Here is a 12,768-nt window from a genome sequence, read left to right on the forward strand (position 1 = left end):
TATCTTTATTATCTGATTGTTTGGTGTATAAAATGAGAAGAACTGAAGAAGTACTGAAAATGCTCATTATAATGTCCCAGGATCCTTGCTGACATTTTCAGACATATTGTTTTTTTTCCCCAACAGACAGTCTGAAATGTAGATACATTCATGTATTTATTAATGATTACAGTTTTAATGATTACAGTCTATAGCCTTTGATTTTTCCTATTTTGTGATGAACTGGTTTTCTCTTCTAACTTTTCGATGTATGTCTTGATGTGTGATCAGTGTAGTTAACATTTCTGGAGATAACTGAAGTTATACTGAATTTTTAAAATTCAGATTTTCTGGTTTCAGCCTGACAAATATGAGAATTTGATCCTGATCTCTATTCTCCTCGAATATTATCGAGAGGCTGGACAAATCAAGACAATTCACCTTGGATTCAGGGAAACCGTAAAGGACGATTTGTGAAGATTTGGCAGGCCGGTCAGGTATCATCCAGCACAACCAGTTATTCAATGGAGAGTTACCATTACATTAAACAGGACTGGAAAGAGGACAGAGAGGAAATTACGAGGTGTAAATCAATGGTTCTCCAGACTGAATCAGAACCAAAACACTAAATCTGAACAATAAAGACAAATGTCATGAGAGCAAACATGCTGTACCTGCACTTGTGCTGTCAGGCTCTGGGAACTTGAACCGATTGATTTGTCAACCTAAAGAACATGTGACATGAAGCAATATGATTTGGTACATGACAACCCAAGGCTGAGGTTTCAGACTGACCTGCCTGTCGGCTGGCGACACTTTGCTCTCCTCAGCATGTCTTCACCAAGTGAGCTGATCTTCTTTGTCAATGGCAAAAAGGTGAGAACATTTATTGACCTGTTCACTTCCATCAGTTTGCTGTCAGTGTAATCCGTGAATTTACTATTTATTTTATTTTCTTTAAAGGTTAAAAAACTATGGTCAGCTGACCTTGTGTGTGACTAAGAAATGTACATTTGACATTTGTTTTTATACAGTATTTGTGGTGTTGGATATTGTTGGCCAGTTGTGGAAGGGCCACAGCCATTAATCACTGTGTTTCAACTCCTTGTAACATTGGTTTAAATGTATTTTTGAAGTCTCATACTAAGATAAGCTGAGCTCACAGATGTGAGAGATATATTTATCATCTAGATCTCTGAAGAAAAGCTAATAAACGTATTTCTAAAAGCACTGAAAGATTCCTTTAAAGACTTGTTCAGTGAAGTTCACAAATTCCACAATTTATTTGGGTTAGCTATTAATTAACCTATTAATCTTTTATTGTTTCATCAGTCCCTCCTTTATCTCATTAAATATCATTGATTTAAGGCCATTGATTTGATTATATATTAGTATGGGGCTGAGTAGATGCCATTAAAGAGCGCTGAGCTCATGAGAGTCAGCAGACTGCAGCTCCACCTGTGACCCATCACACACACCACATTACACACTGCGATCCATTATAATAACAAAGAGGTTATTTAACCACAACTGAGTTAAATGACCCTCTGGTTATATGTATATGCATGAAAGTCACCTGATGCTCACACAGCTCTTCTCTGATGGTTTCTGATGTTGCTTTGAAACCCACACAGGAACATTAATGACTTTAATGTGAAGTTTAATGTTTTGCTTTTCCTCTTTGACTCTTCGTTTGAGATCTTCTATTTTGGCTCTATTTCTTTAAGATTTCAGAATCAGAATCAGCCTTTTTTCTTTTACTGTAATTTTTTTGTGTATTATCTTCTTTACGTACTTGATGTCTTCTCTTCCTTTGTTTCCTTTTCTACTCCCTTCTTTCTTTCCTCTTTCCTTCATTTCTTCCAGGTTGTTCAGAAGAATGCAGATCCAGAGGAGGTGCTGCTCGGTTTCCTGAGGAGAAAAGGTGGATTTTTATTTCAATCTGTTCTTCAGCCATTTCAGAATAAAGCCAGAAAACACCTGTATTCATGTATCATAAAACCATAATGTTAAAACTCAGATTAAGAATAAAATTAGGGGCAACTGTTTCCTGAGTTTGACACAGAGAGGTGACTTGTATGAACTATTACTGAGCTATTATTCACATGCAATGACCGGCCTGTCCTGTCCTGTTCACCAGCTGGTCTGACTGGGACTAAGTACGGCTGTGGAGGAGGAGGATGTGGAGCCTGCACTGTCATGGTGTCCAGATACAACCACAGCCAGGAAAAAGTTGTGTATCCTTTTGTACTTTCACAACACAATGAATATGCAGATTTATAATCTTAGGTGTTACATCTCTTGATTTGAGAGGGTTCAGTGATTTTACACCACATGTAACTCTGTGATTTTACCTGTATTTTATTTTTGTTTTAAACACATTTGTTGAACCTGGCTGTAAACCAGTAAAAATGTTTACGTTTTATTCAATTATCTTAACTAGTTTGGATTTAAAGTTTGAGGCTGAAAAAAAAAATCCATGACCTTTGAACCATGCAGACACTTTACTGTCAACGCCTGTCTGCAGCCAATCGTCACCCTGCACGGTGCTGCTGTGGTGACGGTTGAAGGCGTCGGCAGCACCAAAACCAAACTCCACCCTGTTCAGGTAACACATCACTCATATTATTTTATTTTATTTTATTTTATTTTATTTTATTTTATTTTATTTTATTTTATTTTTTCTTTACTGTAATCCATCAGGAGAGAAACGTTACGCCTGTTTGTTTTTCATTCCCCTGACTTGCAGGAGCGAATAGCAAAGGCTCATGGCTCCCAGTGTGGCTTCTGCACTCCAGGGATGGTGATGTCCATGTACACACTGCTGAGGAACAAACCTCAGCCGAACATGGAGGACATCAGGGAAGCTCTTGGAGGTAAAAACAATTGAAGACTGATTGACAAGCCACTGTATACACGTGTATACATGTAGAAAATGCGTAAAACTGTCATAAGCACTATTTGTTGCTTCTCAAGACAATTTCTGGTTTTGTTGTCTAGGGAATCTTTGTCGCTGCACAGGCTACAGGCCAATAATTGATGGATTTAAGACTTTTTGTGGAAGTGAGGTGGGTGTTGAGGGGACCTGTGTCCATCACTTATGCCCAGTTTTTCCACTGATCCGTATGGTACAAAAAATACAACACTAAAATATAATAACTTGCATAACTGCGATGATATATGAGTCATGATCACACCATGATTACGGGATGATGGTGAAATAACGGTTAGTGAAATAAATTTTTTCAGAAGACATCTGGCTGCTGCCAAAATGGAGGAGGAGGAGGAGGAAAATGCTGCATGGAAAATGGAACAAATGGCAGTAAAACCAACAGCAGTGAGGAAAGTGATGTGAGTCCAAAAACGTTCATCACTTGAAACATTAAACATGCTTCCCTGGATTCCTAGCTCTACAGCTTGTTTGTTTGTTTGTTTGTCAGATCTCACAGGAACTTTTCCCAGTGGATGATTTTTTACCTCTGGATCCTTCTCAAGATCTTATCTTCCCTCCAGAGCTGATGGTAATTCCTATTTATTTGAACTAGAAAGGAAAATTATACTAAATATGTTACCTCGTAGACTTGAGAGGAAAAGAATAAAAATGAAAAAACTTCAGTAATCGGTGGATTTTTCCTTTTGTTGCAGATTATGGAGAAGAAACTCAGCAGAGATGCTTTGTATTTCCAAGGACAGCGAGTGAATTGTGTAGCTCCTTCTGAGCTGTCGCATCTCCTGGAGCTGAAAGCCGAACACCCCTCAGCTCCACTGATCGTTGGCAACACAAGCATCGGTACAAACATACAGACTTTACCACTCAACAACAATGGTGTTGCCAGATTTAAACCAGTCATTACTCGTCTTTCTTACCAGGGCCAAAGATGCTTCTAAAAGGAGTCCATCATCCTCTGGTGGTCTACGCTGGGAGGATCCCTGAGCTCAGGGCTGTGACCTGGGGGAAGAATGGTTGGTTGAAGCGCAGCTCTCTGTTGTTGGCCCTCTCTGGACTGTTACCAGGCAAATTGTGATTTTTACCTGAACTTACCAATGATTTTCTCTGTTCAGGTAAAAAAATCATTTTAAATTCATCTTTTGTATTTAAAGTTACCACCAACGTCCACTTTATAACCTGAGGGAGATCATTCACTGCCTTCATGTTACAGTTAATTCACACACTTAAGAACATGGATCACAAGAACAATATAACAAGTGGTGGGACAGCAAAGCTTTTGTCTCCCCACATTGTACCCACTTGTCCTCTTCACCTGTCCTGCAGGTCTGACAATCGGAGCTGCCTGCAGCCTCAGCACGCTGAAGGAGGAGGTGGAGAAGGCCGTGGTGAAGATGGAGGAGGAGAGAACCAGAGGATACCGGGTGATACTGCAGACTCTTCAGTGTCTGGCAGGGAAACAGATACGCAACATGGCGGTAGGCCCACTATTTCAAATCAAGGCAACTGCTGCAAAAGCTGGTTTTCACCAGGTTTTTGTGTATTGATTAATAACTCAACATCAGTATAACATCACGCTGATAGAGACTACTAGCCACAACTAAGCATGACTAACAAAGACCGAAAACAAATCATACAATCAAATCCACTTCACACTATTACATAAATTCATGATTCATTTTTAACTAAACTAATTTTCACTGATCTAAAATTGTCTTTGCAGACTATTGGTGGGAATCTCCTCAGTGCCAATCCCAAATACGACCTCAGCAGTGCTTTGGCTGCTCTGGACTGCTCTCTGCACGTCATCTCCGCAGGTAAAGTGGCTTGAAATGTTTTTTTTGTTATAATCCTGTTTTAAATTCAGTGACTAGTGATGGATCTAACACACGTCTAACTGTCCTGCGCTGGTAACTTACAACCCTCTGATAACCAGGTTAAATCACAGTAAAAATCTGTGTTGACTCAGGCCTGGTTAGCTGTCTGTCTTCAGACAGGACCAGAAAAAGTTTGTAGAGTTAAATGTTTTTTTGTGTTTATCTTCAGACGGGATGAGGAGCGTTCCCCTGAACGAAAAACTCTTCACTGACTTTGGAAAAACTGCCCTCAGGCCTAATGAAGTCCTGCTGTCCATCGACATTCCCTTCTCCAAACCTGTGAGACGTGCTGCTTCAATATTCACAGCTCGCATATTCCACATTTAGCTGATGCTTATATTCTGAGCATAGAGGTCAAACGTATACTTTGCAAGTCTGAAAGAGGTTTTAGTTCATGGCTTATGGATTGATGATGCATAGATTCCTTTACCTGACAGCGTGTGACTCTGTTGTGTCCTCAGTGGGAGTTTGTAGCTGGGTATCGACAGGCCCAGAGAAGAGAGTTTGCCTTCTCCTTTGTGAATGCTGGGATGAAGGTGGCCATTAGGGAGGGAACCAACATCGTGGAGTCCCTCAACATCTACTACGGTGGAGTTGGATCGACTCTGGTCAAACCCAGACTGACGTGCCAGCAGCTCATTGGACGGTATGTTCGCAGCTCCGTTTGTCATATGGAAGCTGATAATTAGCCAGCAGCCAAAACAAAGCAGATACAGAAACAAGATGGTTCATATCAAAAAGAACCAAATTTAGATTTTGCTGCAAACGCTATTTTGACTCATTTACCTTCAGTAAATTGCGTGCAGAGTATTTATTCAGGGCTGCAAGAGAAGTTACTCTGATGTCCTTCAGGTCGTGGGTGGAGGATCTCCTCACTGAAGCCTGCCGCTTGCTAAAGGAAGACGTGGACGTTTCCCCGTCGATCCACGGAGGGAGGGCAGAGTATCGCAAGAGCCTCGCCATCAGCTTCTTCTTCAAGTTTTACATGCAAGTTGTCCTGGAGATGACAGAGAGGGTGGGAAAACTCTAAATAACGACCAAGTATTCATATGTTTAAACACTTTAACTTATACAACAGTAGTTATTAATTTGAATACAACCTTTCAGGGTGTTTCAGACACTGATCTTCCCCTGGAGTATCTCAGCGCACTCAAGCCCTTCAAGAATGAAGTGCCACAGGGTCAACAGTCTTACCAGGTTAGACTGCAGAGCTAAACATTTGCACATAGATCCTTTTGCTTATTTTTTACCTTTCATTTTATTTTGTTTTACTCTTTTAAAATCCTTTTAACACACCAAGGACCCAATGTCCACCGCTGAGGCCAAAACCACCAGTGCAGCACAAAAACAACACCAAAGTCTGATGTCTTTGTCCATTTTGGCCAGAGAATCATGCAACTGTAAAATTCAGCATGGCGATCATCACGTCAGCCTGAGAATAAAAATGAAAACGCTGTTTGGGTGCTGCACAGAATCTCACAAAGCCTCCTCTGTGCTGCATTAGCTCCATGTAACTCGTTTCTCTGTGGAATTCATCTGATCCAACAAATCAGCTGTCAGACCATCCGTCCCCCTTCATCCACAGCTCGTATCAGTGGCTCAGCCGTCCTCTGACCCCGTGGGTCGTCCCAGCATGCATCAGTCTGCTTTCCAGCAAGCCACAGGTGAAGCCAAGTACTACGACGACCTGCCACCTGTCGAGGGAGAGCTCTTCATCTTCATGGTGACGAGCACCAGAGCCCACGCCAAAATCATGTCAGTAGCATTCTCTATCTGTCAAAGCTTTAGTGCTCTGAATAAAGGTGGCATAACACCCTCTAGTGGTCATATTGAAGGACTACAGGACACCTACTCTGTCTTATTAAATCATGTCAAAATATATAAAACAACCCTTGTGTAGCTTTATCTCCTGGTCTAACCATCAGTGTTGTGTTTTCTTCATGAGCCAGTAACATTGACCCATCAGAGGCCTTGAAAATGCCCGGTGTGGTCACTTTTGTCTCAGCTGGAGATGTCCCCGGGGCAAACCGCAGACTCTGGTTCAACAACCCAGAGGAGCTGTTCATAGAGGAAGAGGTGCTGAAAATGTCATGTACCACAAATATTTAAAACAGATGATACCAACCAACAAATAAAAACAAATTATAGCCGATATACAATATTTCAGTCTAATTCACACAAGTATGCAGGCTGTATTGTTGTATTTGTGATTATACATCATGTATTTGTTTGCAGGTGCTTTGTGTTGGTCAGATCATCTGTGCCGTGGTGGCAGAGAGCAGGGAACAGGCCAGACGAGCAGCTCAGAAGGTCCAGGTCACCTACCAGGACCTTCAGCCCGTCTTCTTCACCATAGAGGTCGAGTTTAGGAAATGTGGAAAACAGTTGTTTCAGTCAACAATTCACTTTCCCAAAGTCCTATTTATTATCTAAGGGTTTGTGAAGGCAATGAAGAGTCTTCACTTTAACTCTGTTTGTCCTGTCTAATCCTCCAGGATGCCATAAAGCACAAGTCTTACTTTGAACCCAAGAGGAAGGTGGAGAGAGGGGATGTGGACGAGGCTTTAAAGACTGCTGAACATATTCTGGAAGGTAAACCACCTTCACAAGAATGTATAAAATCCTACATAGAAAAAAATGCCTTCCTGCTCTTTATGGTCTAATATGCGATGCTGTCTGCAGATGAGATCTATATGGGCGGCCAGGAGCATTTTTATATGGAGACTCAGGGACTGATCGCTGTTCCCAAAGGAGAAAATGAAGAGATGGATTTATTTGTGTCCACTCAGCACGCTGCCTTCACTCAGGTCAGAGATAAAAAAAATCAAGTCATGGTTTTTCCTGTTATGGTTCATTATGACTTCTGCATTTTCAACAGTGACATACCTTTTTTTTCTCTTTGCACCAGGAGCTGGTGGGGATGGCGCTGGGCATCGACTCCAACAAAATCACCTGTCACGTGAAGAGGCTGGGCGGAGGGTTTGGAGGAAAGGTCATGAAGATCGCCGCCCTCTCTGCCATCACTGCAGTCGCAGCACACAAGTAAGAAACGTTAAATTAAGACAACCTGACTGGGCTTATGAATGTGCAACAGACATTCTCCCTGTGTAAAACCCAGAGGACATGATAACACAGGGATTTCTGTACTATTTTCAAGGACTGGGAGGGCTGTGCGCTGCTGCCTGGAGCGAGGCGATGACATGCTGATCACCAGCGGCAGACACCCGTTCCTCGGAAAGTACAAGGTATAATATTTACATCAAATCCTTTAAAATCACCTTAATACACTTTTATGTAATAATGAAACATGTAATGTTTTGACTGGGTGATAAAGGGAGATACACTACATTAGAATTATTATTATTACATTTTTTAAAATGGATTTACAGTTGTGTGGTTGTTATTTGCATTAAGTGAAATGTAGTAGAAACCAGGAGAAAAATAAGAGAAACTAAGATAAACATAAAATAAAAAAAAACAACTTGCCCCTCTGGAAACACTTTATTCAATTTAGAAAAAAGACTCTAAGACTGAAGAATTTAGAGGTAGATCTTTGCTGTAGAGATTTAAATCCCACCTCATTCATAAGTTTTGACACCTACTGAACAAATAAGAGAGCTGAACCACTGGATTTAAACATATTGTGATGCCGTATGTACTCGCAGTGACCTGCTCTGTTCCATCTGCAGGTTGGATACAACAACGACGGCACAATTGTAGCAGCAGACGTCATTTACTACAGCAACGGAGGATGCACACTGGACGAGTCGGCATTCGTGCGTTAACAGAGAGCTTTGTTTCTCGGACACGGACAGTCTGTCAACCACACATCCACTTATCTTTATTAAATATAAATCACCTGAAAGAGTCACAAGACACTGTCTGGCTGAAACACTAATAAGAAACCCTTAATAATAATCAATCAGTGCAATCTACTGACCCAGTATTAAACTGAACCTCTGATTTTTCAAATCAATCATTGTATAAGAAAAAGGGATTTTAACTTTGTAATCTTGTTGTTGTCTGTTTCAGATTATGGACAAAGCTGTCCTCCACATGGACAATGGTTACAAGATCCCCAACCTGCGAGGTCGGGGTGTGGTGTGTAAAACCTACCTGCCGTCCTACACGGCCTTCCGTGGCTTTGGTGGGCCTCAGGGTCTCACGGTGATCGAGAGCGTCCTGCATGAGGTGGCTGTTCGCTGCGGCCTGCCTCCAGAAAAGGTCAGAGGTCACTGGGATGTGGCCCGTGGTTTCTGTTTTCTAAAGCGATTTTAACAAGGGAGAAATCAGTAAATCGGTTGTTGAAGGAGCTCATTTTGCTGGAAGATGTTTTTTTTTTAGTCACCAGATCTGCACATTAAAAAAAATCACAATCTGTCAGTGAGAACATTTATTCTGCACAGTATCACTGTAAAGATATGAAAACGGACGGACCAGGCTCAATTATAAAGCAGCATAATGTTGATCTATAATCAGATGACCTCTGATTACAGATTTTACAGATTACAGATTACACCTTGCATACAAGAAGAATTCTATGAGGAAATACGTTGCCAGTATGAGGCCAAGGTTTTTGTTTGTACCACAATTTGATACTAACTCCCTCAACATCAATGCATTAGTTGCTGTGTCATTTCCTCCTCCAGGTCAGAGAGATAAACATGTACAGGGAGGAGCAGTGCTACACCCACTACAAGCAGCCCTTTTGCCCCACCGACATGGTTCGCTGCTGGGACGAGTGTCTGGAGAGGGCTAACTACCAGGATCGGCTCCAAGCCATCCAAGTCTTCAACTCCTCCAACCGCTGGAAGAAGAGAGGCATCGCTGCTGTGCCGCAGAAATTTGGAGTTGGCTTCTCCAAAGGTTTCTATAACCAGGTGAGGACTTTGATCAAGTCTGTGAGTGTTGATTTGATGTTATTCAGTTCTGCAACATCTTTTTTTCTTAAAGCCTGTGGAGAATTCTGCCAGTTTTGTGGCAATTCCACTTTTCCAAAGCTAATTTTTTAAAACACATAAGACATTCATGTTTTTCAGGGTGCGGCTCTGGTGAACATCTTCAAAGACGGTTCAGTGCTGGTAACACATGGAGGGACAGAGATGGGTCAGGGCATCAACACCAAGGCCATACAGGTGAGATTTAGGCTTTTGAATTTACAAGCCTTCCCTTTTTCTAATTCACCCTGTAGGTAGGCCTTTATATGAAGTAAAGAAATGACATGAAATTAGTTTACCTGCCCTCTCACCTCATGTTACAGATAGCGAGTCGCGTCCTCAAGGTCCCAATGTCTTCCATCTTCATCAAAGAAACATGTACAGGAAACGTTCCCAACGCAGCACCATCAGCTGCTTCCTTTGGCACCGATGCTGTGGGCATGGCTGTGAAGGTGGATACATCTGCTTAATTTGGAAAAATGGTTTTAGTCTTTTCTTCATTTTAATCTGATATGCAAAGCACTGTTTAGTACTACACAAACGTATTATTATTCATGAACAACAGTGAATCAGAAACAATCAAAAAGACATGATTCAGCTTAATTAAGCATACCAGAATGCACAACTGATAATATTCGTACAAGAACCCATTATTATTTTTAACATTTATGGGAAAAACAGTCATTTGGGTTTTTTTGAGGTCATCTTTGGTCAGTGGTTCCAGTAAGAACGTAAACCTGGATTTCACTAAAACTTTTAAAGTGTCATTTTTCTTTTCTTTTCTTTTTCTTTTTTCTGCAGGATGCTTGTGAGAAGCTGATGAGACGCCTGCAACCACTGATGGAGAAAAATCCCCAAAACACATGGAAGCAATGGGTAACCAGACACTGCAACTGAAATGAAAGATGAAAATTCTATATTTTCATTTAAAAAATCTTTGCAAAACATGTCTGGCACAAATTCATTTTTCAGACATTTAAAACTAATCTAACTCACAAGCGACTCACATTATTTTCTATTGCAATTCTGTGCAAGTTTGGAACATAAAAAACGTTTTATATCTTGAAAAAGGTAAAGAAACTTCTGTTACTGTTATACCTTCGAACTAAATTTGATCATAAGACTCTGCAGGTGAAGGCCGACATTTATTTCCTTGCAGGTCAGTGACGCTTTCTTCCAGAAGATCAGCTTATCTGCAACGGGATTCTTTATGTAAGTCAATTATTTATTAAGATCAGATTTGTACAGATCACATGAGTCTAATTTGTTTTCCTGTAACTTGGCCGCCCTGTATCTCTCTCTGTTTGTTTGATATTTTGTTAAAGTTAAGCAGTTGTGTGTTAAATATACTGTGTGTGTGTTTGTGTGTGTGTGTGTTACAGGGGACCACCCACTGATGTGGACTGGGAGAAGGGTGAAGGTCAAGCATACTATTACTTCACCTTTGGCGCCTGCTGTTCTGAAGTTGAGATCGACTGTCTCACTGGGGATCACAAGGCATTCACATTTTTTACAGTTCCTGGAAATCAAAAAAAAAAAAAGAGTAGTATTCAAAGTCAGAAAGTTTTCTGCTGCTGTTTGGCTCCATGTTCTTTAAAGCCGCTTCTGTAACCTCAGGATAAAAACAACTGCAATGTTAGAGGGAAGAAAGGGATAGTAGGATAAGACATGTTTTACATGCATATTATTAAATATATAAAATGAGATATAATACAGATACATCTTGTATTTGAATAGAAAAGAGAATTGTGTTTTGTTTTGTTTTGCAGAACATTCGGACGGACATCGTGATGGATGTCGGGAGAAGTATCAATCCTGCTTTGGACATTGGACAGGTACATGTACAACACCACCATCAGCTCACATGTTTGGTCTAACAGTTCCAGGAGCTTTTGAGTTAAATGTAATTTGTTAACTAGTCCATCAACTACTAATGACATTTCTCAGCCCCATTTCTGTATAAATCAATGTCAGACATAAAATAACACATCATAAAAAAACATTAAAAGACACATTAACTGATTCTTACCTTTCTTCTGCTAAAAAGCATCTCATTCTAATGTTCATTTATCACTAAAGTTAAGTTATATGTCCAGGAGTAGAACAGAACTGTATTAACATGTTTTCTGGATAAATCATGCCTGTGAGTTTTGTTTACCAGGTGGAGGGAGGTTTCGTTCAGGGCGTCGGCCTGTACACCATCGAAGAGCTGCAGTTCTCTCCTGATGGAGTCCTGATGACCAGGGGGCCTTCTCAGTACAAGGTTCCAGCACTCTGCGACGTCCCGGCTCAGCTCAATGTGCATCTGCTTGCTGATGCAGAAAATCCTTATGCCATCTACCTGTCCAAAGTACAGTAAACTTCCTACCTCACAGACCCACAGACACGACTTGACAAGAACAAGTGTATTATGACATAAAAAGAATTCTTTATAAATATATCATTCTAGGTTTATTTCTAGTTTTTATTGCATTAAACAGTTGTTATAAACTTTTCCTAAATTCAATTCCACTTAACAGTAAAAGAAAGTCTTGAGTTTGGCTTTCTGAAAACTTAAGCGCACTGTTGAATGTCTTGTTCCAGGGCATAGGTGAGCCTCCAGTCTTCTTTGGCTCCACTATTTTCTTTGCCATCAAAGCGGCCATCGCAGCTGCACGCAAAGAGAGAGGATTGGGGGACACTTTCCCTCTGAGCTCCCCTGCTACGGCTGAGAAGATCCGCATGGCTTGTCAGGACCAGTTCACTAAAATGGTACGAGGCTTGCAAGCTATGTCAAATACTGGCAGTGTTTTTTTAAACAAAGTCACAAGTGAAAAACCTTGCCTAGCTGTCAAAGTGCATCCATGTTAACGCTGAAAAAACACATCAATTAATTAAACACATCAGTAACCATCAGTATTCCATGTACCTGTTGAACCTTTTTTCCAAAAAGTGCAGGTAAGACCAAATGTTTGCAGCCTTTCCTGTCGCTCTTGCAGGCTTCATCTCCGACGGATGGTACTGCGACCCCGTGGTGCATCCATGTGTG

The 12,768-nt window shown here is 40.9% G+C and overlaps 2 protein-coding genes across 4 annotated transcripts in view; one reads left to right on the forward strand and one right to left on the reverse strand.

Annotated features, from left to right (window-relative positions):
• The window catches only part of s100b (S100 calcium binding protein, beta (neural)), a 614,446-nt gene that overhangs the window by 546,344 nt on the left and 55,334 nt on the right, over positions 1-12,768 (reverse strand). The window lies entirely within an intron of this gene.
• Positions 808-12,689, forward strand: aox5 (aldehyde oxidase 5). The gene is made up of 34 exons (XM_041032237.1): positions 808-855; positions 1,846-1,903; positions 2,120-2,216; positions 2,479-2,587; positions 2,729-2,855; positions 2,980-3,047; positions 3,232-3,330; positions 3,420-3,500; positions 3,625-3,769; positions 3,850-3,942; positions 4,253-4,404; positions 4,650-4,743; positions 4,973-5,082; positions 5,265-5,449; positions 5,656-5,818; positions 5,911-6,000; positions 6,389-6,558; positions 6,753-6,879; positions 7,039-7,161; positions 7,299-7,395; positions 7,486-7,610; positions 7,712-7,845; positions 7,961-8,048; positions 8,493-8,579; positions 8,836-9,027; positions 9,453-9,683; positions 9,843-9,938; positions 10,064-10,192; positions 10,542-10,616; positions 10,900-10,952; positions 11,123-11,237; positions 11,510-11,575; positions 11,902-12,090; positions 12,324-12,689. The coding sequence occupies exons 1-34, from the start codon at positions 811-813 to the stop codon at positions 12,588-12,590; spliced, it is 4,080 nt and encodes a 1,359-aa protein (XP_040888171.1). The 5' UTR covers positions 808-810; the 3' UTR covers positions 12,591-12,689.

The sequence above is a fragment of the Toxotes jaculatrix genome, chromosome 24, assembly GCF_017976425.1.
Source record: "Toxotes jaculatrix isolate fToxJac2 chromosome 24, fToxJac2.pri, whole genome shotgun sequence".
Taxonomy (NCBI): Eukaryota; Metazoa; Chordata; class Actinopteri; family Toxotidae; genus Toxotes; species Toxotes jaculatrix.

Coding starts and splice junctions, on each gene's coding strand:
- aox5 (XM_041032237.1), top strand. CDS start 811: ATGTCTTCACCAAGTGAGCTGATCTTCTTTGTCAATGGCAAAAAG. Junction 3,770..3,849: donor CGTTGGCAACACAAGCATCG/GTACAAACATAC, acceptor CTTTCTTACCAG/GGCCAAAGATGCTTCTAAAA. Junction 9,939..10,063: donor TCAACACCAAGGCCATACAG/GTGAGATTTAGG, acceptor CTCATGTTACAG/ATAGCGAGTCGCGTCCTCAA.